The sequence below is a fragment of the Delphinus delphis genome, chromosome 1 (assembly GCF_949987515.2).
Source record: "Delphinus delphis chromosome 1, mDelDel1.2, whole genome shotgun sequence".
Classification (NCBI taxonomy): Eukaryota; Metazoa; Chordata; class Mammalia; order Artiodactyla; family Delphinidae; genus Delphinus; species Delphinus delphis.
The window spans coordinates 111,827,129-111,853,683 of NC_082683.1; the positions used below are offsets into that span (position 1 = coordinate 111,827,129).

At 39.3% G+C, this 26,555-nt stretch overlaps 1 protein-coding gene across 4 annotated transcripts in view; it reads right to left on the bottom strand.

Moving 5' to 3' along the window:
* ASH1L (ASH1 like histone lysine methyltransferase) overlaps nucleotides 1-26,555 on the bottom strand; it is a 217,150-nt gene that overhangs the window by 32,040 nt on the left and 158,555 nt on the right. For all 4 annotated transcript variants that reach the window (XM_060031254.1, XM_060031244.1, XM_060031235.1 and 1 more), the window contains 5 exons: nucleotides 14,517-14,590; nucleotides 12,964-13,009; nucleotides 12,742-12,850; nucleotides 5,001-5,207; nucleotides 4,729-4,875 (listed from right to left, as the gene is read on the bottom strand). In XM_060031254.1, the coding sequence (XP_059887237.1) occupies nucleotides 4,729-4,875; nucleotides 5,001-5,207; nucleotides 12,742-12,850; nucleotides 12,964-13,009; nucleotides 14,517-14,590 (583 nt within the window). The remainder of the gene's footprint in view (nucleotides 1-4,728; nucleotides 4,876-5,000; nucleotides 5,208-12,741; nucleotides 12,851-12,963; nucleotides 13,010-14,516; nucleotides 14,591-26,555) is intronic.

Sequence of the window (26,555 nt, forward strand, 5' to 3'; positions counted from 1 at the left end):
TTTCACTTCCTTCAGATAAATACCCAGAAATGGAATCGCTGGACTGTATGGCAGTTCTATTTTTAAATTTCCGAGGAACCTCCAGTTTTTTATAGTGGCTGCACCAATTTACATTCCCACCAACAGTGCACAAGGGTTTCCTTTTTTTCACTTCCTAACACTTCCTACTTCTTGTCTGTTTGATAACAGCCATTCTATGAGGTGCATTTGACCTGCATTTTCCTGATGATTAGTGACATTAAGCACCTTTTTATGTACCTGTTAGCCACCTGCATGTCTTCTTTAAAAAGATATATATTCAGGAACCTTCCTGATGGCCCAGTGGCTAAGACTCCGCATTCCCAATGCAGGGGGCCAAAGTTCGATTCCTGGTCAGGGAACTAGATCCCACATGCTGCAAGTAAGAGTTTGCCTGCTGCAACTAAAGATCCCGCCTGCTGCAACTAAGACCTGGTGTACCCAAATAAATAAATATTGAATAAAAAAAGATGTATATTCAGATTCTCTGCCTATATTTAATTGGATTTTTTTTTGCAACTGACTTGTTTGATTTCCTTATATACTTTGAAGATTAACCCCTTATCAGATTTGCAAATATTTTCTCCCATTCTATAGGTTGTCTTTTCATTTTGTTTAGGGTTTTCAGTGCTGTATAGGAACATTTTAGTTTGACTAGTCTCACTTGTTCATTTCTGCTTTTAGTGCCTTCCTCCTGGTGTTAAAACCAAAAAAATATTATTGCCATGACTGATGTCAAGGAGCTTACCCTCTGTTTTCTTCTAGGAGTTTTATGGTTTTAGGTCTTACATTCAAGTCTTTAAGTTGATTTCTGTGTATGTTGAAAGACAGTGGTTTAGTTTCATTCTTTTGCATGTGGCTATCCAGTTTACCCACACCCTTTATTGAAGAGACTGCCCTTTCCCGGTTGTATATTCTTGGCTCCTCTATAATAAATTGGCCATACATGCATGGGTTTATTTCTGGGCTCTCTATTCTGTTCCATTCATCTATGAATCTGTTTTTCTGCCAATATCATACTGTTTAGATTACTACAGCTTTGTAATACAGTTTGAAATCAGGAAGTGTGATGCCTTCAACTTTGTTCTTCTTTCTCAAGACTGCTTTGACTATTCGAGGTCTTTTGTGGTTCCACAAAAAGTTTAGGATTATTTGTTCTATTTCTGTGAAAAATGCCACTGGAATTTAATTTTTATTGTACTTAATTTGTAGGATGCTTTGGGTAGTATGGACATTTAAACAATATTAACTCTTCAAATCCATGAGCACAGAATATCTTTTCATTTATTTGTGACTTCTCTAAGTTCTCTCATCAGTATCTTACAGTTGTCAGTGTACAAGTCTTTCACCTCCTTGGTTAAATTTATTCCTAGGTATTTTATTCTTTTTGATGCTATTGCATACAGGATTTAAAAAAAAATTTGATAGTTATTAGCGTATGGAAATGCAATTGATTTTTTTAAAAATAAGCATTTTATTAACTATTCATTTATTTATATTTTTATTTATTTAATTTGCCTGCGCTGGGTCTTAGTTGAGGCATGCGGGATCTTTAGTTGCGGCATGCGGGATTGTTAGTCACAGCATGTGAACTCAGTTGCGGCATGTAGGGTCTAGTTCCCCGACCAGGGACTGAACCCAGGCCGCCTGCATTGGGAACATGGAGTCTTACCCACTGGACCACCAGGGGAGTCCCCGCAACTAATTTTTATGTTTGATTTTGTCTCCTGCAACTTTACTGAATTCATTTATCAGTTTCAAAAGTTTTTTGGTGGAGTCTTTAGCGTTTTCTATATATAATATTATTTCATCCGCAAATAGAGACAGTTTTACTTCTTCTTTTTCAACTGGATGACTTTTATTTTTTCTTGCCTAACTGCTCTAGGTAGGACTTGCAGTATTATGTTGAATACAGGTGGTAGTAGTGGGCATCGTTGTTTTCTTCTTGATCTTAAAGGAAAAGCTTTCAAACTTCCACCTGTTGGCTCGTCACATATGGCCTTGATTATGTTGAGGTACATTCCTTTACGCACTTTGCTGAGAGCTTTTATTATAAATGATGTTGAATTCCATTCACTTCTGGAGAGTTTAATCTATTTGCCTATTGATAAGGAGGGAGTTACCTCTGTCATTGTGCAATTTGTTTTCAATATGCCCTATAGCTTTTTGTCCCTCACTGCCTGAATTCCTGTTTTCTATAGTATTTAATTTTTTGGAGTGAAATGTTTAAATTCCTTCTTAATTTCCTCTTGTACATGTCTGTAGCTACTGCATTTGTGGTTATCATGAGGATTACACTGAACATCCTGAAGTTATAACACTATAATTTTATTTATAGCAGCTTAACTTCAATTAACATATAAAAACTCTGCTCCTTTACAGCTCTTTCTACTTTCAGTATCACAAAATTACACCTTTATAATTGTGTGCACAAAAAATAAACTAATAATTCCTTTAAATGCATTAGTCTCCTAAATTATGTAGAAAACAAAAAGTACAGTTACAAACCACTGTAACAAAATTCTAGCTTTTATAATTGCCCATGTATTTACCTTTATTAAGATTTTTTATTTATCCATATGGCATGAAGTACTGTCTAGGGTCCTTTCATTTCAACTTGCAGGAGACCCTTGAGCATTTTTGCAGGGTAGGTCTAGTACTCACAAATTCCCTCATCTTTTGTTTATTTGGGAATGTTTTGATTTCTTCCTCACTTTTGAAGGACAGTTTTGCCACACACAGGAATCATTTTAGCATGTTGCATACACTGGCCCACTGTCTTCTGGCCTCCAAAATTTCTGATAAGGAATCTGCAAACTTTCTTATTGAGGATCTACTGTATGTGATGATTTGCTTGTCTCGTGCTGCTTCGAAGATTTTCTCTGTCTTTTGAAAGTCTGATTATAACGTGTCTTGGTATGTGTCTCTTTGAGTTCATCTTACTTGGAGTTTGGGAAGCTTCCTGGATTTTATTTTTTTCCCCCTGGATATTTATATTCACATCTTTCATGAAATTTGGTAAATTTTCAACCATTATTTCTTTAAATATTCTCTCTGCCTCTTTGTATCTGTCTTCTCCGTCTGGAACATCCACAATGCATATGGTTGTTCTGCTTGATGGTGTCCCACGGGTCACTTAGGGCTCTCTTTTCTTCAATCTTTTTCTTATTCTTCAGGCTTGATAATTTACATTGTCCTCATCTTCAAGTTCACTGTTTCTTTCTTCTGCCTGCTCAAACCTGCCTTTGAATCCATCTATTGAGTTTTTCATTTCAATTACTGTACTTTTCAGCTCCAGAATTCCTTTTTGGTTTCTTTTTAGGCTTTCTATCTCTTTACTGATATTTCCATTTTGTTCCAACATCATTTTCATGACTTTCTCATGAAAGAAAGTTTTTTTCATGACAATTTCCTTTAGCTCTTTGAGCATGATTAGGGCAGCTTTTTAAAAGTCTTTGTCTAATGTATCTGCCATTAAGTCCATTTTAGGTTCAGATTCTACTGAATTATTTTTTTGCTTTGAATGGACAATACTTTCTTGTGTCTTTGTATTCCTTGTGATTTTTTTTTTGAACACTGGACATTTGAGTTGAATAATGTGGTAACTCTGGAAATTATAAAGATTCTCCATCCAGTTTGCTGTTTTTTGTTATTTTGATTGCTGTAGGCTGTCTCTGTGCCAAGGATCAGCCTCAGGTGTAAACTTAGTGTCTTATGTCTTTTCCAATCCTTTCGTTGGATATGGGCAGTCACTGTCTATCTCCCCTCATACATGCAGTTGTTTTTGAACGTCTTAGTCTTTAATTTCTGTCCCAAAAGGGGAAAAGCAAAAAATGAAGGTGGCGAAAAGAGGGCACCCTTAAAATCTCCTGGGAGTCACTTTAGCTGGAGGGAGAGGGACTTGCAACAATGGTGGAGGTACACAGTGGCTGCCTGCTTCTTTGCACCTCTGTGATCAGAAGAAGCAATCAAAGCATAGGTACCTAATATTTGGAGAACAGGCCTAGCATTTGCAAGCTGTATGCAAGATATTTCAGGAACACTTGCACAGCTACCTGCCATGTAGCTATGGGTAGGGATGAGTAGCTACTACTGTGCTAACACCTCAGATTGACTGAAATGATCCATAACTGACCATCTAAAACTTCCCCTGGACGTTACAAGCCTTCAACAGACCCCAGAGTTCCAAAAGAGTTTTATCAAACATATTCTGCTACTGCAATTGTCTAAAGGGAGACAGATTCCTTGTGCTTCCTACTCTATCATCTTCTCAGAATCTTCTCCTATCATGTTATCTTTTCTGAACTATTTTTCAGATGCATTTTTTCATTCTCAATTAGATTATAATCTATTACTTTTATTTCTCATTGTAACAAATCCAGTGAGGATGTGATAAATATGCTAAATGTATGGATGTGAGAAGAACCACATAACACAGTGCTTGGCGCATAGTAAGCAGTCAATAAATATTAGGTATTATCTCACACACACACACACATAAATATTACATTCTTCTGGGAGTGAGTAGTTACGATGAAGTGTGGAGAAATAGTATGAGATTACTCTCTACCTGGAGGATCTGGCATAATAAGGAATTGCCTGAGCTGCTTTGTGTAAGCTGACTTATATTGTGGAAAGATCAGTCTCTGGATGTCCTCAAAGCTTTCTGCTCTGTTGGAGTCTTGTCTTCACCTTCCCCTGCTTTCTTACCATTTCTGCATTTCACAATTTGGGTCACAGCTGTGGTTGATGAATCGGGCCTCATTTCCCATGCGATAACTGTCAATCACCATCCCACTATCCAGGTTCAGACAATAGTGGTCACTGTGATTATGATACTGCTCAATCATCCTATTCCTAAAGAGGAGAGAAATGATTGAAAGCCAATTAATGATTAAGTTGAAAGTAAATTTCAAATATTTCATTTTCCATACTAATCTGGTAACTTTGCCATTTTACTGGAGTATCATTTACCACCGTACCTAAACTCCTGTTCGCTGACAACCTCCCCTAGGTATTCAATGATGAACTGCCCAGCTTTTAGGGGTTCTTTGGTTCTGATTCCCCAACCTTTTTCCTCAGCTCGAAATCGTTCTAGACATTGCACCCACTCATGCCTCTGTATCCTCTGGTTACAGCACTGCTCACCACAGGGGCAAGTGTTGGGGGAACACTCAGCAAAGATCATTCTAGAAAGAAAAGGAATAATTGTATGTCAATTAACACTATACATAACCTTCATGAACCCATTTTTTACATAGGAATTTTAAAAATGCATAAGATTAATTTTTATTTTAATAAGGTTAGATTGGTTAACAAAGTTAACAAGGTAATAATGTCTAAGTTCAAAAATAATACTGAAAATTTCCAAGTCAAAGTGCAAACACTGATGCTTCTTATAAATTAATGAGTTAATTGTCCACTCAGCATCCTGGGTAAACACTATCATATTTAGTTCTGAGCTAAGAATATATGAACTGTAACCCATAGAGGAATTAATAATTTGATGATTACATTGCACTATTGTTTTGAAGTAGCTCATAGCCATTTACAGATTTTTTAAAAAATTGTGGTAAAATACACATAAAATTTACTATAACATTTACCATCATAACCATTTTATTTTTTAATAAATTTATTTATTTATTTTTTGTTGCGTTGGGTCGTCGTTGCTGCGCTCAGGCTTTCTCTAGTTGTGGTGAGCAGGGGCTACTTTTCATTGCGGTGCGCAGGCTTCTCATTGCATTGGCTTCTCTTTGTTGTGGAGCATGGGCTCTAAGCACGCGGGCTTCAGCAGTTGTAGCATGCGGGCTCAGTAGTTGTGGGTCATGGCTCTAGGGCACAAGCTCAGTAGTTGTGGTGCATGTGGGATCTTCCTGGACCAGGGCTTGAACCCGTGTCCCCTTCATTGGCAGGGGGATTTTTTTTTTTCTAATTTAAAAAATATTTATTTATTTATTTACTTATTTATCTTTGGCTGCCTTGGGTCTTCGTTCCTGTGAGTGGGTTTTCTCTAGTTGCAGTGAGCAGGGGCTACTTTTCGTTGAGGTACGTGGGCTTCTCTTGTTGCGGAGCGTGGGCTCTAGGTGCGTGGGCTTCAGTAGTTGTGGCACACGGGCTCAGTAGTTGTGGCTCGCAGGCTTAGTTGTTCTGTGGCATGTGGGATCTTCCCAGACCAGGTCTCGAACCTGTGCATCCTGCATTGGCAGGCAGATTCTTAACCACTGTGCAACCAGGGAATCCCACAGTTTACAATTTAAAGTACTTACAGGAGCTTCCCTGGTGGCGCAGTAGTTCAGAATCTGCCTGCCAATGCAGGGGACACGGGTTCGAGCCCTGGTCTGGGAAGATCCCACATGCCGTGGAGCAACTGGGCCCGTGAGCCACAATTACTGAGCCTGTGCGTCTGGAGCCTGTGCTCCTCAACAACAGAGGGCACGACAGAAGCCCGCGCACCGCGATGAAGAGTGGCCCCCGCTTGCCACAACTAGAGAAAGCCCCCACACAGAAACGAAGACCCAACATAGCCATAAATAAATAAATAAAAATTTAAAGTACTTACAGGGTTGTTTGATTTATTCTTCAGAAAGATATTATCTTGGGCTTCCCTGGTGGCACAGTGGTTAAGAATCCACCTGCCAATGCAGGGGACACGGGTTCGAGCCCTGGTCCGGGGAGATCCCACATGCCACGGAGCAACTAAGCCCATGTGCCACAACTACTGAGCCTGCGCTCTAGAGCCTGTGAGCCACAACAACTGAAGCCCACGCACCTAGAGCCTGTGCTCCACAACAAGAGAAGCCACTGCAATGAAGAGCCTGCGCACCGCAATGAAGAATAGCCCCTGCTCACCGCAACTAGAGAAAGCCTGTGTGCAGCAACAAAGACCCAACGCAGCCAAAATAAATAAAAATAAAACAAATAAATTTATTAAAAAAATATTATCTTTATCTAAAGGGCAAACAGCCCACAGTGTCAAATCATATAAATGAGCAGTAAGCAGAGAAAATATCCACTGGACTATACTTCAATTTAAGACAATCAGGGAGTTCCCTAGTGGCTCAGTGGTTAAGAATCTGCCTGCCAATGCAGGGGACACGGGTTCAAGCCCTGGTCCAGGAAGATCCCACATGCTGCGGAGCAGCTAAGCCTGTGTGCCACAACTACTGAGCCTGTGCTCTAGAGCCTGCGAGTCACAACGACTGAGCCGGCATGCCACAACTACTGAAGCCCGTGCACTTACAGCCCATGCTCCACAACAAGAGAAGCCACCACAATGATAAGCCCGTGCACAGCAATGAAGAGTAGCCCCACTCGCCACAACCAGAGAAAGCCCACGTGCGGCAATAAGGACCCAACACAGCCATAAATAAATAAACAAATAAAAGAAGAATAAAAATATATCAAAAAAAATTAAGACAATCAGCTTAACTTGTAAAGACACTGCCTTACTGTCAAATTCACCACAGTTATTCTTTGTTTTGCTGATTTCTTTGCTGTATGGATATTGACGAACACCCCTCCTAGAACTGTCCTACTATTTTCGGCTTTGTTGATCTTTTATGATAATGGACTTCCCACCTTTACAATAACAATTCCTGTCTTTTTTTTTTTTTTAAACAGGGATCCTTTTCTCCTCTCTAGTTTCCATGGCATATTCATCGCTCCTCTTTTCTTCAGAAGGCTTATTCATTTTCATGGCTTTTAAAAGTAATTAATTAATTTAGTTTTTGCTGCATTGGGTCTTTGCTGCTGCTCTTTGTTGCGGTGCTTGGGCTTCTCATTGCAGTGGCTTCTCTTGTTGTGGAGCATGGGCTCTAGGTGCGTGAGCTTCAGTAATTGTGGCACATGGGCTCAGTATTGTGGCTCATGGGCTCTACAGCGTAGGCTCAGTAGTTGTGGTGCACGGTCTTAGTTACTCCACAGCATGTGGGATCTTCCTGGACCATGGCTCGAACCCGTGTCCCCTGCATTGGCAGGAGATTCTTAACCACTGCACCACCATGGAAGTCCTATTCTGTTTGTTTTGATAAATGACCAAGATAAGCCCTTTAACTGTATAAACATGTATATAAACATTCACTGTCTGGAAAACAAAACCATAAAGTTACCAAAATCTGGAAGTAGATGCTGCAAACTAACATGGGAAGACTTTGATTTAGCAATGTAAATTGCCATTACCTGTGGTCACAATGCCCTTGAAAAATTAGAGAATTTTCCCCCCTCTAAATATAGATCATCTGATTGCTCTTTCTCTTACACGGTAAGATTTAAGATTAAACAATCATTGAGAAATGTACTAATGTGATTGACTTCACTAGCTATGGAGGTCAGACCATTCCTGTAAATGGAAATGTGTTTTCACTTAAATGAAATGAATGTTCCTACTATGAATCATGCTAGGTCAGGAAGGAGTAAGCCTTGGAGGTGGGGGAGAGGATCATTCCATCCCAACTTTTTGGGACCAGAATTTGAGGAACCAGGGTTCTAGAGCAAAAGGTGAATGCTCCTAGAGATTCTCATTGGTGGGCAAGTGGAAGTGAAGTGCTCTCAACAAAGTAGCATAGATAGACTCTAACAGGGAGTTAGACAGGAGCCCTGATGTTTAGTTTAGGGCCTGTGAACTCCGAAAGTAATCACCACTGGTGGCATAAGTCTCACCAGGTAATATACATTTATCTTCCCCTAAGTATTCAGTTTTGTTACACACCATGTCTGTCCTTTTGGAGAGCTGAAGGAGTGGGCTCTGTATGTGCTATGAGCAAATGGGTACAGCATTAAAAAAATAGCTTGAGGGCTTCCCTGGTGGTGCAGTGGTCGAGAGTCCGCCTGCCAAAGCAGGGGACCCGGGTTCGTGCCCTGGTCTGGGAAGATCCCACATGCCGCGGAGCGGATAGGCCTGTGAGCCATGGCTGCTGAGCCTGCACGTCTGGAGCCTGTGCTCCGCAATGGGAGAGGCCACAACAATGAGAGGCCCGTGTACTGCAAAAAAAGCTTGAAATGAATGACAAGACTCTGTTCCAGGGAAAGAGGAATGTTCTGGAGCAGCAATGGGCTTGATATGGATGGTGTACAGAAACAAATACCCACCAAGGAAGATCTGTAGTATTTATAAACAGTGTTGGTGATTCCTAGAAATTGTTTGGAAGAAAGGAGGACAAATGTTTAAAGTCTTTACTTGAAGTAACTGTAAAACCCCATTATTTGTTTTAAAAATAGTCCTGGGACTTCTCTAGTGGTGCAGTGGCTAAGAATCCGCCTGCCAATGCAAGGGACATGGGTTCGATTCCCTGGTCTGGGAAGATCCCACACGTCATGGAGCAACTAAGCCCGTGCGCCACGATTACTGAGCCTGCACTCTAGAGCCCTCGAGCCACAACTACTGAGCCCATGTGCCACAACTACTGAAGCCCACGCACCTAGAGCCCGTGCTTCGCAACAAGAGAAGCCACTGCAAGGAGAAGAACACGCACCGCAATGTAGTCCTGGCTCGACGCAACTAGAGAAAATCTGCGCTCAGCAATGAAGACCCAATGCAACCATAAATAAATAAATAAAAATTTAAAAAATATAGTCCTGAATCAAGTGTTCCCTGGACTACTTACAAGTAAGTACAATTCTACATATGAGTCTTGCATGGATGCGAAAGTGGATCCTGCCAATCCTTTAACTCCCCCATCCCCTTAAATATTTACAGAACTCTGAATACAAAGACAGGTAAGACAAAGCCACCCTACATTTTACTTTTTTTTTTTTTTTTTTTTTTGCTGTACGCGGGCCTCTCACTGTTGTGGCCTCTCCTGCTGTGGAGCACAGGCTCTGGACGCACAGATCCAGCGGCCATGGCTCATGGGCCCAGCCGCTCCGCGGCATGTGGGATCTTCCCGGACCGGGGCACGAACCCGTGTCCCCTGCATCGGCAGGTGGACTCTCAACCACTGCGCCACCAGGGAAGCCCGCCATCCTACATTTTAGATAGCTCCATTTAACTGAATCTTTATGAGGGTTACTTTTAAATATATAAGGAAGCACCCACCGAATAACATTTGAATTTTTCTTAGTTATTTATACATTAATCACATTCATTAGCTGCATGATGATGTAGTGCTCATATTCTCATGACACAAAGTTGGCAGTATTGTGTCTGAGTGTTTGTTTATTTCTTTTTTTTTTTGCCATACGTGGGCCTCTCACTGTTGTGGCCTCTCCCGTTGCGGAGCACAGGCTCCGGATGCGCAGGCTCAGCAGCCATGGCTCACGGGCCTAGCTGCTCCGCGGCATGTGGGATCTTCCCGGACCGGGGCACGAACCCGTGTCCCCTGCATCGGCAGGCGGACTCTCAGCCACTGTGCCACCAGGGGAGCCCTGTTTATTTCTTATTTAGGGGTAAGTTTTGGTTTTTTTTGGAACAATGACAACATAACGGGAAGGATAAATGTGACACCCATACTAAATGATATAAAGGTAACCAATGTTATTATGTAAAGGTAAATGTTCAAATTTCAATTTTTAAGAGATTAAAAGACTACCAATACGTATACAATAAGCAGTGTGGTACAGTGGAAAGAACATGACTTTTGAATCAAACACATGTGGGTTCAAATTCTGTCTCTGTCACTTGTTTTATGTAATTTGGAGCAATTTACCATCTAAAATCTAGGTTCCTTCATCTGTACAATGTAAAACTATCACCTACCTCCTTGGACTATTGTGAGAAAGAGAAAAAATAAGCAATGAGGCAGCTATATTATAGTAATTTCACAGACAATAAAATATCATACAAACAAGCACAGAAATGTTAGCATCTAAAGAGATGCACATTTAAACAACTTTAAGGACATATACTCTAAAATATTAAACCAACAGAATACTAAAGCACTAGAAATAAAGTTAGATGTTAATAACTAAAGGCGGTGGAACTATGGGGAAATAAATATATTTATATATTGGTGGTGATACCAAAAATTAACTCAGTATTTCATGACAGCTATTGGATAGTATACAGTAAGAATTATATATATGTCCTTATAGTTTGTACAGGTATTTCTTCTTTTGAGAATACACTCTAAGGGTTAACAAAGAAGGGAATCTACACAAAGAGTTTCATAGTAGTGCCATTTTTAATAGCAAAACATTAAAAATAACTTGAATAACGAACAACAGAAGAAGGACAAACTGTGACATACTAACCTAAAAAGGATGAGCTTTTGGATCACAGTGATACATAAAAGTGCATATATAAAATATCTGTGAGTGAAAAAAATCAGCTATCTATAACACCAAGCTATTACTACTATGTACAACTGTACGTATGTACGATGACAAGATGTGAATTTACAGTGATGTACATAAGGGGGAATTCCCCAACTGGTACGCTAAAGCAGAAACGCTGATTCCCTCAGCCCGCAGGACAGTTGACTAGAGATGGAGACTGGGAAAGCAGCTGTCTTTTTCTAGGAAAGCTATCTAGAACAAGGAGCATTGATGGGAAGTTCATTAATTCTTTTTTTGCTATAAATATGCTTATGTTACTAAAACCAACAAATTCTATCTCCTTTGTCTCAATTAGACATTTCCAATTTGAAATCTCAATGTCATTTAAAACTCAGTGGTCCCAAATCAAAATCATAATTTTATGTCCAAACCAGTTAGATTCCACACTTTCTATCTCTGACAATAGCATAACCATCTCTCATTAGCATCACTGACTCAATCATCATGTGTATATCTGCTATATGCTAATGGTTTATCAACCTAGTTTCCCCCCCGCCCAAATATATCATGGCCTCTTTCTTCTCTATCACTGCCATCATCCTACTTTCACTCCCTCATTATGGCTACCATATCCTGAGATCTAGGAAGGTTTCTAGAACTGTGCTTAATGAATTGTAAACATTGTTTCACATAATCCTCACAAACCCCTCCATAAAGATGGTGTTATTTTTATTAGAGGGGTTAAAGAACTTTCCTCAGGTCTCTTAAGTAGTAAGAGGATTTAAACCTGAGGACATAAGACTCTAGATCACATTGTTTTCTGTTACTCTACTTAGCCCATGTTATGGGCTGAATGTGTCCCCTCAAAATTCATAGTTGAAGCCCTAGCCTCCAGGGCGACAGTATTTGGAAATAGGGTCTTTGGGAGTTAAACAGGTTTATATTAGGTCAGAAGGGTGAGAACCTCCTAATGGAATTGGTGCCCTTCTAAGAAGAGGAAGAGAGAGAGAAATCTCTCTCTCTCACTCTCTCTACCATGAGCATGCACTGAGGAAAGGCCATGTGAGCACACAGGGAGAAGGCAGCTGTCTATAAGCTAGGAAGTGGGTCCTCATCAGACACTGAATCTGCTGGCAATTTGCCCTTGGACTTCACAGCTTCCAAAACTGTGAGAAATAAATTTCTGTTGTTTAAGTCTATGATATTTTGTTATAGAAGCCCAAGCAGACTGAGACAGCTCAACAATTAGGTTTTATATACTATCTTTGTACAACTTCTTGAGGGGAAATCAAAGAGCCTATTTAACCTTTCTCTCTAAATGAAGTGACTTTTTTTTTTTGGCTACGCCACACGGCTTGTGGGATCTTAGTCCCCCAACCAGGGATTGAACCTGGGCCCTCGGCAGTGAAAGCACAGAGTCCTAACCACTGGACTGCCAGGGAATTCCCCTAAATGAAGTATCTTACAGACCTTAAAGCCTGTGCTTACAGAATCAGTTTAGTACAGTACCTATTGAGGCAGTCATCCACACAGCCCTTTTTGGTGTCATCATCCGGTTTCTTACAGTTACAAGTGGTAGCCTCATAACCAGAAAGGGGTTTGACATCAACGTAGACATCTTGAGAGAAGACAGCAAAGAATAGTTTGTGAATATATAGGATAATTTTTTAAGTGCCAGGCTAAGAACACTGATTGTATGGAGGCAGAAAAAATAGCTCCCATGTTACTCACTTGAACGGATTTTTTTATATAGTGGGACATCTGGTTTCTTGTATAGCTAGAAGAAAAAACAGAAAAATCTTGATATAGCATTCAACTTCAAATGCCAGAAAACAGTATCAATCACTAAAAATAGAGGAAATTATCCACGTACTCTGCTCATATGGAAACATTTACAAGACTTTCTGGGTTGGATAATTTGAGGGAAACTTGGTGTGATCACTTTTTTACCTTGAAATAAAAGGTGACTTACTAGATCAGGGTTTAAGAGAACTAGATTCAACGGAAGCAATACTAAGTAGTTTAAAAAAAATGCATTTTTTGTTAGATGTTTCTTCAGCAAGTTATTAGATAGACTTAAATGAAAATCACACTGCAGATCAAAGCTTTTCATTTGGATAAATTAAGATTGTATTTGCCTCTATGAAAAGACTGGAAAACTTGCACAGGGCTTGTTTAGATGGCCTGCGTAGGTATATGAAATGAAAAAGATGAGAACCCTGGCTTTTTCAGGGTGAGTGTTGTAGGGAAACACATTTCACGTTTTAATTAAGTCAATTAATTTAGTGAACAAAGGGGAGATGGCAGGCAGAATAATGGCGCTCTCATACTGCAATAAAGAATGCATTAGGAAGAAAATGTATTAGGTCAGTCGGTCAGTGTTTTGCCATAGAAGACAGTACCCCCACCCAAAAAAGGCAACTTGGTTTAAGCTAGAGTGTACTAATCTATAAGAATAATCCCACCATCATTTTTCAGTCGGTATAGATTCAAAACACTATCTCCTTCATTGTTATGAACTCTCTGAGACAAGTATCTAACATACTGATCCTCGTAGAATTCAAGAGAGGCCACCAGACAAGAGAATGTAGACGGGAATGTTCATTGCTTTTGGATTTCCAAAGTCAAACTTTGGTGGAATTCTGGCAAAACTCAGGAGCCTATTTACCTCATTTGCATGACGATTTCCCAATGGTTGTTCTCAATATGGATTCTGGGGGCTTTAGCTTAATATAAAAATAACTGGGGGAAACTCTGCAATTAGGTAAGCAAGAGAGAAAAACAGCACCTTCCCATTTTTAGTTCCCAATATATTTAAATATCTTTTAAAAGTACAAGAGTGTTAAATATTTTCCCTGTTTCTTTTGGTAGAAGACTCTCGTTTATATGTGAAAAATAAATTCCAAACTGATGGGAAGGAGCCAACAAAAATAAAGCCTGAAATTTCTTAGCGCTGCTGGCAGTACATCTAAATTCCCTTGAGACCTGCATCAAACAGGATTCTTACAGAACAGAATCTTTGCCACCAAAATAAAAGTCCAGAATAATAACAGAAGGTTTCCTAAGGAAGCAGGAACTTAATGCTATTTTGAAATATGAATAAAGGCAAAGAGGTCACATTAAAATGGATGCAAATTCATTTTTCTTAGTCTCTAACGTTCACAGGGGCACTTCTCTATACTTCCTAAGATGAGAGCATAACAAGGAGGCAGAGAAAAAGACTTGCACCCCCCTTTCCCCCCGTTTACCACTTATGAATGAAACATGGTAAGATACGCTCATACCTGATTATGTTTCCACTGCCAAAGGATGTCATAGGGAAGCTGAAAATCAATTCGCTTTTGCCTTAGATATTTTCCTGAAACAAAAAAATACTATCAATTTCAATATCTAATTTATACAATGGGTCAAATAGCCACAAGATTTAATATGCACTGAGTAAAAAAATAAAGATTTAATTTTTAATTTTATGAATTTTCCATCACTAATTTTTAAGTTCAGCTACTCTTTTCCACTGTGCACCATGTGGTATAAGCTAAAGATGTTTTAATAGTAGCTTATACAAAACAACTAGCATAGCAAATTTACTACCAAAAATAGGTCATTATGAAGCAAACTAAATACTAAGAATCGTTCAATCATTAAAATTATTAACCAGAGCATCTGTCGTCTATTCTCCTTCATTATGTACATAATCTAAGGTTGACTATAAAAAGAAGTATAAGAGTTTTCTAAAATAGGCAACCCTGAATTTAAATAACTCAAGAGTATTTACATGCAAATTTATGATCTGTTAACATTTTTTCCTACCTATTGAAATACTACTTTTTAAAGCCAATTTTAGAGCCCTTTTCTACCTTAAAGACGTCCTTTCAATTTCTTTACTCTGTATCTTTCTGTTCGTGAAGGACTGTAATGCTCAACCTATTTCTTGCAGGACTTAGACTTTTCCTTGTTATCTGGATTTTTGCCCTATCATGGTCTCCAGACCAGCAGTTCTCAAAGATTGCTCTGCTTACCCCAAGGGATCCAAGAAGTCAAAACTATTTTAATAACACTCTAAGATATTATATGCATTTTTGTTGTGCTGACATTTGTACTAATGGAGTAAAAGAATGGTGGGTAAAACTGCAGTTTTAGTATGAATCAAGGCAAGTGGCACAAAACTGTACTAGAATGAAACTAGTAGAAATGAACTATGCCAGCATCATCTAAGAATGCTCTTGATAAAGTAGTAAAAATATTAAATCTTGGCCCACAAACCAAAATCTTTATTCTGCATGACACAATGGAAGTATGCATAAAGCATTTCTGCTGCACACTGAGGTATGATGGTTATCTTAAGGTAATGCACTTGTGCAAATATTTGAATGGTGAGCTGAACTGGTTGCTTTTTCATGGAACACCGTTTTTACTTAAAGGTACTGACAGACAATGGTTATTCTGACCCAGGAACTGAAAGTAAGTCAAGTGAACTTGTTACTTCAAGAAACCCAATTGTGGACTTCCCTGGTGGCGCAGCGGTTGAGAGTCCGCCTGCCGATGCAGGGGACACGGGTTTGTGCCCCGGTCCGGGAAGATCCCACGTGCCACGGAGCGGCTGGGCTCATGAGCCATGGCTGCTGAGCCTGTGCTCCATAGCGGGAGAGGCCACAGCAGTGAGAGGCCCGCGTACCGCCAAAAAAAAAAAAAAAAAAAAAAGAAACCCAATTGAAAATATGTTTCCGATGACAAAATTTAAGTTTGAGTGAACACTGTAATTTTGGAAAACTTGTGTCCATTAACTACCATGAGATTCTCAGTTTTTTAATACTTAAGTTTTTCTCATGAAATAAGTGGCAATTAACAAATGTGAATTGATTTGGATACAATATAGGAAACGGAAAAGCAATGTAATACAGTGAATTAATATTTTTCAATGACCAATACAGGAAGTGATAAAATCATACATGGGTAAAAAATCCATTTAAATTGCAAGAAAGACCAATGGCCACTGATTTCATACTCCAACACTGCAGTGTTAAGGAACTATGACATTTATTAATTTTGCTGCAGTATCAAAGAATATCTACAGTTATCTGAATTTATTAAAATATCTTCCTCTCTTTTACAACTTTTTACCTATGTGAGGTCAGATTTCTTCATGTATTTAAACCAGAATAACATCACAACAGATAGAAGGCAAAAATAGATGCAGCTGTCCTATATTTAAGCCAGACATTAAGGAGATTCACAAAAATGTAAAATAAAGTCACATTTCTCATTAAAAAAATTTTCGGGGAAAGTTATTACCACATCCAGACTAAAATGAAAGCATAATAAACTTGCCCTCAAAAAAAAAGGGTGTGTGTGTTATTTTTCATAAAAATGTGATTTGTTACGTGCAATGAGTTTATTCATTTGACAAATCTGATGATACAGCAGCATGGATTACAGGTATATCTAAGGGGAAATAACTTATGGAGGTAGGGTAACATAACAAGTTTCTGTCTGGGGTTACATCTGGTAGAAGACTGGAGTCACATCTGGTAGAAGACTGGAGTCCACCTGTTGATAGGGAACCAAAGCTGAATGTATAACTACAAAGTCTGTAATGAAAAAGTGTATAAACAACTTAAAAGTTTATCAACAAGGAAGTAAACTTTGGTACATTTAAATAATGAATATGCAGCTATTAAAATGAAATGAGGTATATACTTACTCATATGAAAACATATTCTCCAAGCTGCAGAATAATATTATAGCAAGGGCTGATTTTTAAAAATACTTAAAAAAAAAACCCATTAAATAGCTATATATGGTGGGGGCTGTCTAGGAAAGAGCATGAGGGAACTTTCTGGGGTGATGATAATGTTCTTGAGAAGGGTCTGGGTTACAGAGGTGTATGAAAATTTTAAAAAACTGAGTAAAAGTACATTTAAGATTTGTGCATTTTATTTTTTTTAAATTATATAACCTAACTAGCTATTGATGTTACCCTGAGAAGACTGATTGATTTACAATTTTTAAAATAAATTTATTTTATTTTAGGCTGCGTTGGGTCTTCGTTGCTGCACGCAGGCCCTTCTCTGGTTGCGGCGAGCGGGGGCTACTCTTCGTTGAGGTGCACAGGCTTCTCACTGTGGTGGCTTCTCTTGTTGTGGAGCACAGGCTCTAAGGCGTGCGGGCTTCAGCAGTTGTGGCTCACGGGCGCTAGAGTGCAGGTTCAATAGTTGTGGTGCACGGGCTTAGTAGCTCCGCGGCACGTGGGATCTTCCCGGACCAGAGCTCGAACCCGTGTTCCCTGCATTGGCAGGCGGATTCTTTTCTTTTTTTATTCATATACATTTTTTATTGTAGACTTCTTTTTATGCTTCTATGAAATCTTAGGAACAGAATTTCTCATCATTTAAAAAAACTTTTCTTACTAGAAGAATTATACATGTTTGCTACACAAAACAAGCAAATAACAGGACAAAAAAAAAGACTCAAGTCATAATATTGCACCTATATTTTGTAATTTACTTTTTCCATCTAAATATCATAACGCACTTTTCATTCTAACAGATGCTCTCTTATATATAATGGTTACATGAAATAGATGTACCCATAATTTACTTTTTGGTACAATGTTTGCAGAGTTCACTATTACAAACAGCACTTTGATAAACATCTTTGTTGCTAAATGTCTATGGGCCAGTTTTCATTACCTTGTTAGGATAAATTCCAGAATTGCTGTGTGGTAGGGCACACAGATTTTAAAGATTTTTTGATACATACTGCCTTCTTGCATAGTGTAGGGAATCTCGAATACAAGAAGATTCTTCTCAAACCATTGGAGAAGTTTTTCCTGGAAATGAATGAATTTTTCCTTTCTCGGCACTCTACTTTACTGCTGTGCAGAATGTGTTCAGAGCAGTGTCTCCAACATCCTTGAATATCTCATTCTTTCCATAACAGATGCTTTTCTTCTGGATTGGATTAAGAGTTCCTCAGTCACAGATACTAACGTCTCTCTTGATTTTTTTCCCCCATGCCTGATGGAAAGCAGGGGAAACTTTGGGAGAAGATCCAGTCACTGACTTTATTGAGGGATGAGTGTGATGCAGAAATAGAACGGCCAAAGATGGCTGCCAGTGAAGGGAACGTTCCACCTATGATCCCTGTAAATTCAGGAGATGGTCAGGGTGGTTTTCCATTGTGCAAACTCTTCACTTTTTAGTTGTTTCCTCATTTTGCCATGGTGCTGGTCTTGGAGAGGGCAGGCTGATTCTTAACAACTGAGCCACCAGAGAGCCCTATTTTATTTTAAAAATTATATAACCTAACTAGCTATTGATGTCACTCTGAGAAGACTGATTGATTGACTGATGCATGCATGCATGCTGCATTGGGTCTTCGTTGCTGTGCCCAGGCTTTCTTTAGTTGTGGTGAGCGGGAGGCTACTCTTCGTTGCAGTGTGCGGGCTTCTCATTGTGGTGGCTTCTCTTGTTGTGGAGCATGGGCTCTAGGCGCATGGGCTTCTGTAGTTGTGGCGTGTGGGTCAGTAGTTGTGGCTCTCGTGCTCTAGAGCACAGGCTCAGTAGTTGTAGCGCACGGGCTTAGTTGCTCCGTGGCATGTGGGATCTTCCTGGAACAGGGCTCGAACCCGTGTCTCCTGCACTGGCACGTGGATTCTTAACCACTGCAACACCAGAGAAGCCCTGTGCATTTTACTGATGGTAAATTCACCTCAAAAGAAAAACCCTATAAGCAAATACTGAGATCTTGACTCTGATATGATGAAATATTTATGGGGGAAGTATATCAATTTATTTTGCAGCATGTCCAAAAATAGGATGGAATAAAAGATGGATAAATATATGATAAATCAGTCGAATATTAATGAAAAAGTCTAGGTGATGGGATATTTTGTGTTTAGTTTTTTCAAACTTCTGTATGCTGAAAAATTTCATAATAAAGTGTTGGAAAAAACCAGCTATATGTATATAGGAAAAAGTTTGAAAGGGTATATGCTAAACTCTTATATTTCTGGGAAGGGGAACTTTATCTTTTAATCCACATCTTTCTACATTAAAAGGAATATTTATGAGTATGTACTGTTTCTAACAACAATAAAATAAAAATAATTTTTTTAAAAGTCAAAATTGCTTCTCAGAAGACAGGACAAATCCCTTAATGTAAAGGGTTAACTCCTTTCTTAATGTGTTTTCTGTAGAGAAGAGGGTGTAAAAGAATGAAGGAGTAGACAGTAAGTTCTGAATTTTTAAAAAGAACACTTTTCTTTCTCTTTCTAGGAAAGAAAGCATCCATTATCCACTTCAACTAACTTTAAAGACACAATTTTCCCCAGTGCCCAGCATCTTGAGTTCTCCTACCAACATCTCCACAGATGTTATGTTGCTTTTCCTGGCACTATTTGTATTTCTCCTCTCTAATCCATATATTAAGTGTTGAGGAAAAAAATGATGGGTCAGTCTTTCCTTTCCTCTAACATTTCTGAAACCAGACCTAGGTAGTTCATTTTTAGTAAGTGAGACTCACTTAAAGAGATTTCCTTGTCAAATCCTGCTGGAGATGATACCTCAGAGGAACCTATTCAGGAGTTCCTCATTTGCAAAAATTATTCTTTGAGCTAATCCTCATTTTTACTTTTAAAAAAAATTTATTTATTTTTGGCTGTGTTGGGTCTTCGTTTCTGTGCAAGGGCTTTCTCTAGTTGCGGCAAGCGGGGGCCACTCTTCATCGCGGTGCACGGGCTTCTCACTATCGCGGCCTCTTGTTGCGGAGCACAGGCTCCAGACGCGCAGGCTCAGTAGTTGTGGCTCACGGGCCTAGTTGCTCCGCGGCATGTGGGATCCTCCCAGACCAGGGCTCGAACCCGTGTCCCCTGCATTGGCAGGCAGATTCTCAACCACCGCGCCGCCAGGGAAGCCCTCCTTTTTTTTTTTTTTTGGCTGTACGCGGGTCTCTCACTGTTGTGGCCTCTCCCGTTGCAGAGCACAGGCTCCGGACGCGCAGGCTCAGCGGCCATGGCTCATGGGCCCAGCCGCTCCGCGGCATGTGGGATCTTCCCGGACCGGGGCACGAACCCGTGTCCCCTGCATCGGCAGGCGGACTCTCAACTACTGTGCCACCAGGGAAGCCCCCTCCTCATTTTTAAAATGGGAAAAAAAATCACTTTCTATCCATCTGAAAATTAGATGAAATCATATCTTTTGTAGGTTTTTTTTAACTGTGTGTTGGAGCCTTGAGATCTCAAATCCTGCCACTGGTCACTAGGAAAGGAGCAGAGAAATCCTTTACTTTTCCCTTTGAAATAAAACTGATTCTGTGGGCAAGAAAGTCATTTCAAGAGGCTACAGAAACTTGTGTTGACCTTGAAATCCGGAAGAGGAAGGTCCATGATGATTTTCTTTTACAGAATCAATCCTAATATGAAAAGGATATGAACAATAGGAGGAGGAACATCTCCACAAAAGCACTCCATTGTTAATCAGGTAGCTAGCTAGGCAAATGAGGAAACCAAAGGAGAGAGAGGTACTTAATAAAAAGGAGAAAGGTAATAATGGCTTTGCCTTTTTCCAAGATATCTTAAAATCTGACAAAAACGTGGCCTCTTTTGTTTTCTAAACAACAATAAGGTGACTGACCTTCAGAAAAAGTTCAGCTTGTTTATATATAATCTAAGTACTGGGTTACAATATCACTCTACGTATAGGTAATAATTATTTATTATGATTCCCATCCCCCCTTTGTAAGAATGTCAGCTCCACAGAGGCATGGATCTCTACCTATTTGTTTACTGATGTATCCAAAGCATCTAGAAAATTGTATCCAAAGCATCTAGAAAATTGCCTGATCAAAGAGGTATTAAATATTTTCTGAATGAATGAAAATATATATTCCATGGTATACTTTTTTTTTCTTTTTAATTAATTTATTTGGCTGCTTGGGGCCTTAGTTGCAGCAGCAAGAGGGATCTCCGTTGTGGCATGTGGAATCTTTTGTTGTGGCACGTGGGCTCTTCGTAGCCATGTGTGGGCTTCTCTCTAGTTGTGGTGTGGGGGCTCCAGAGCACGTGGGCTCTGTAGTTGCAGCATGTAGTCTCTCTAGTTGTGGTGCTTGGGCTCTCTAGTTGTGGCTCGCGGGCTCAGTTGCCCCACGGCATGCGGGATCTTAGTTCCACGACCAGGGATGGAACCTGCATTGGATTCTTAACCACTGTACCACCAGGGAAGTCCCTACGGTATAAGTTTCGAGGTACTCCACTAGTTGTTCTCTTTTAACCCTACTAAGCAGTATCACCACCTTCCCCCAGTTTCTTGAATTCTGCTCTTCCTAAGCACAATTTCTCTCCTTTTTTTTTTTTGGCTTGTTATGCTAATTCATTTTCCTCCAGTTTTACTGAGATATAATTGAGATACATCATTATGTAAGTTTAAGGTGTACAGCATAATGGTTTGAGTTACATATACTGTGAAATGATTACAGCTATACATTTATTTAGCATCATCATCTCTTATAGATACAATCAAAAGAGAAAGCAAAAAAAAAAGAAAAAAATTTTTTTCTTGTGATGAGAACACTTAGAATTTACTTACTCTCTTAACAATTTCATATATATCATACAGCAGTGTTAACTATAGCTATGCTGTAGATTATATCCCTAGTATTTACTTATCTTGTAACTGGGAATTTGTACCTTTTGACCACTTACTCCCCTTCCCCTGATCCCTCTGGTAACCACACATAATCTGATCCCCTTTTCTATTACACACACACACATACACACACACACGTGTGCAGAGATGTTTTTAGATTCCATATATAAGTGAGATCATACAATATTTCTCTTTCTCTTTCTGACTTATTTCTCTTAGCATAATGCCCTCAAGGTCCATCCATGTTGTTGCAAATTGCAGGATTTCCTCATTTGTTATTTTTTATGGCTGAATAATATTCCATCGAATGTATGTGTGTGTGTGTGTGTACTGTAGTATGATATACATACAACTACTTTATCCATTCATCCCTTGATGGACACTTAGGTTGTTTTCATGTCTTGGCTGTTATAAATAATGCTGCTATGAACATGGGTGTGCAGGTATCTTTTCGAGTTAGTGTTTTCATTTCCTTTGGATATATTCCCAGAAGTGAAATTGCTGGATTATATGGTAGTTCTATTTTTTAAATAATTAATTAATTAATTAAGCTACACTGGCATTTATTTAGTTGTGGCACTCGGGATCTCCACTGCCAGCGTGGGATCTTTGTTGAGGCATGTGGGATCTTTTAGGTGTGACATGCAGGATCTTTAGTTGCAGCATGTGAACTCTTAGTTGCAGCATGTGGGATGTAGTTCCCTGACCAGGACCGAACCCGAGCCCCCTGCATTGGAAGCGTGGAGTCTTAACCACTGAACCACCAGGAAGTCCCTGGTAGTTCTATTTTTAATTTTTTTTTTGCTGCATCACGTAGCATGCAGGATCTTAGTTCCCTGACCAGGGATTGAACCTGTGACCACTGGAGTGGAAGTGTGGATTATTTATTTATTTTTTGGGGCTGTGTTGGGTCTTAGGTGCAGCATGCGGGATCTTTCATTGCGGCACGTGGGTTTCTCTCTAGTTGTGGCATGTGGGTTTTCTCTCTCTAGTTGTGGCGTGCAGGCTCCAGGGTGCGTGGGCTCTGTAGTTTGCGGCATGAAGGCTCTCTTGTTGAGGCGCGCGGGCTCAGTAGTCATGGAGCGTGGGCTTAGTTGCCCTTCGGCATGTGGGATCTTAGTTCCCTGACCAGGGATTGAACCTGCGTCCCCTGCATTGGAAGGTGGATTCTTTACCACTGGACCACCAGGGAAGTCCTGGAAGTGTGGATTCTTAACCACTGGACTGCTGGGGAGGTCCCTATTTTTAATTTTTTGAGGATCCTCCATACCGTTTTCCAAAATGCCTGTACCAACACAATTTCTTAAACAGAACCAGCTCCCTCACACTTTTATATTCTCATGTATCATTCTTCTCACTTAAAATTAAATCCTCTCCACCAAACTCTGTCCTTTGCCTCATTCTTAACCTTACCTAAAAATCTGTAATTTTAACATAGCTATTGTAAACAACCACATTCAACCCAGATTGCTAGAGTTGCTATCTCCAATAAGGTAGTTAATGTAATTAAAATTATCCTTTGTTGTTTATATAGTTGGTGGTTTTCTCTATCCACGTAATAAAGATATTCTCCAATTTATCAAGTATGTAAGAAGGAATTAATATTCAGTATATATAAAGAACTAAGCTCAAGAACAAAAAAAAATTGACTCAATTCAAAAATGGACAAGGACTTGGGAATTCCCAGGCAGTCCAGTTGATAGGACTCGGCGCTTTCACTGCTGTGGGTCCGGGTTCAATCCTGATTGGTGAACTAAGATTTTAAGATCTTGCAAGCTGTGTGGTGCAGCCAAAAAAACAGGCAATCTACAGATTCAATTCAATCCCTATCAAATTACCAATGGCCTTTTTCACAGAACTAGATCAAAAAAATCTTAAAATTTGTATGGAGACACAAAAGACCTTGAATAGCCAAAGCAATCTTTTTTTTTTTAAATTTATTTATTTTTGGCTGCATTGGGTCTTGGTTGCTGCACTTGGGCTTTCTCTAATTGTGGCGAGCAGGGGTTACTCTTCATTGCGATGTGTGGGCTTCTCATTGCCATGGCTTCTCCTGTTGCAGAGCATGGGATCTAGGCACGTGGGCTTCAGTAGTTGTGGCACATGGGCTCCAGTAGTTGTGGCTCGCAGGCTCTAGAGCGCAGGCTCGGTAGTTGTGGCGCACGGGCTTAGTTGCTCCGTGACATGAGGGATCTTCCCAAACCAGGGCTCGAACCTGTGTCCCCTACATTGGCAGGTGGATTCTTAACCACTGTGCCACCAAGGAAGCCCAGCCAAAGCAATCTTGAAAAAGAAAAATGGAGCTGGAGGAACCAGGTTCCATGACTTCAGACTATACTATAAAGCTACAGTCATCAAAACAGTACAGTACTGGCACAAAAACAGAAATATTGATCAATGGAATAGGATAGAAAGCCCAGAAATAACCCCACACATCTATGGTCAATCTATGACAAAGGAGGCAAATACAATGAAAAAAAGACAGTCTTTTCAATAAACGGTGCTAGGAAAACCAGACAGCTACATGTAAAAAAATGAAACTAGAACATTCTTGAACACCATACACAAAACTTAACTCAAAATGGATTAAAGACCTAAATGTAAGACCAGATACTATACAACTCTTAGAGGAAAACATAGGCAGAATACTCTTTGACATAAATCACAGCAATATGTTTTTCTCTTTTTTTAAATTAATTTTTATTGGAGTATGGTTGCTTGCAATATATTTTTCGATCCATCTCCCAGAGTAATGGAAATAAAAACAAAAATAAACAAATGGGACCTAATTAAACTTAAAAGCTTTTGCACAGCAAAGGAAACCACAAACAAAACAAAAAGACAACCCACAGAATGGGAGAAAATATTCACAAATGATGTGACCAACAAGGGATTAGTGTCCAAAATTTACAAAGAGCACATGTGGCTCAATATCCAAAAAACAAACAACCCAATCAAAAAATGGGCAGAAGATCTAAATAGACATTTCTCCAAAGAAGACATACAGATGGCCTAGAGGCACATGAAAAGATGCTCAACATCACTAATTATGAGAGAAATGCAAATCAAGACTACAGTGAGATATCACCTCACATGGTCAGAATGGCCATCATCAAAAACTCTATGAACAATAAATGCTGGAGAGGGCATGGAGAAAAGGGAACCCTCCCACACTGTTGGTGGGAATGTAAATTGGTACAGCCACTATGAAGAACAGTGTGGAGGTTCCTTAAGAAAACTAAAAATAGAGCTACCATATGATCCAGCAATCCCACTCCTGAGCATATATCTGGCGAAAAACATGGTTTGAAAGGATACATGCACCCCAGTGTTCACTGCAGCACTGTTTACAATAGCTGACACATAAAAGCAACCTAAATGTCCATTGACAGATGAATGGATAAAGAAGATGTGGTACATATATATAATGGAATATTAGTCATTAAAAAGAATGAAATAATGCCACTTGCAGCAACATGGATGGACCTGGAGATTATCATACTAAGTGAAGTGAGTCAGACAGAGAAAGAAAAATATCATATGATATCGCTTACATGCAGAATCTAAAAAAAAAAAAAATACAAATGAACTTATTTACGTAACAGAAACAGACTCAAAAACTCAGAGAATAAACTTATGGTTACCAGGGGAGAAGCGTGAGGGGGAGGGATAGATTGGGAGTTTGGGATTGACATGTACACACTGCTATATTTAAAACAGATAACCAAAAAGGACCTACTGTTAAAAAAAAAAAAGACAAGGACTCGAGTAGACATTTCAGTAAAGAAGATATACAAATGGCCAATAAGTACTTAAAGAGATGTTCAACATCACTAATCATTAGGAAAATGAAAATCAAAACCACGAGACACTGCTTCACACCTGTTAGGATGGCTATTACAGAAAAAAACAGAAAATGACAAGTACTACCAAGGATGTGGAGAAACTGAACTCTTAAGATTTGCTGGTGGGGTTGTAAAGTGGTATAGTCTGTAGATGTACCATATGATAAAGCAATTACACTTCTGGGTACACACATAAAAGAACTGAAACCAGGGGTCCTCAACAGAGAATTCTGTAAGCCAATGTTTATAGCAGTATTATTCGCAATTGCAAAAAAGTGAAAACATTAGAAAATGTCCATTGACAGATGAATGGATAAACAAAATGTGTGCGTATGTATACATACACACACACAAAGGAATACTATCCACCATTAAAAAGAAATGAAGTTCTCATATATGCTGCAAAATGGAAGAACTTATGTTAACATAAAGACATTATGTTAAGTGAAATCAGGAAGACACAAAAGGACAAATATTGTTGTTAAGATTTCGCCTATATGAGGTACCTATAATAGTCAAATCATAGAGCTAGAAAGAAGAACAGTGGTTATCAGAGGCTGGGGGAAGGGGAGAATAGGAAATTGTTATTTAATGGGTACAGAGTTTCAGTTTGGGATGATGAAAAAGTTCTAGAAATGCAGAGGGGTGATGGTTGCACAAAAGCGTGAATGTACTTAGTGCCACTGAACCTTATACTTAAAAATGGTCAAAATGCAAAATTTAAGTTATGTATATTTTACCTCAAGTTAAAATTAATAATGTAATATACCAAAACCACTGTGTGCTTTAAAATGGGTGAATTGTGCCTCAATAAGCTGTTAAAAAAAGTACAACC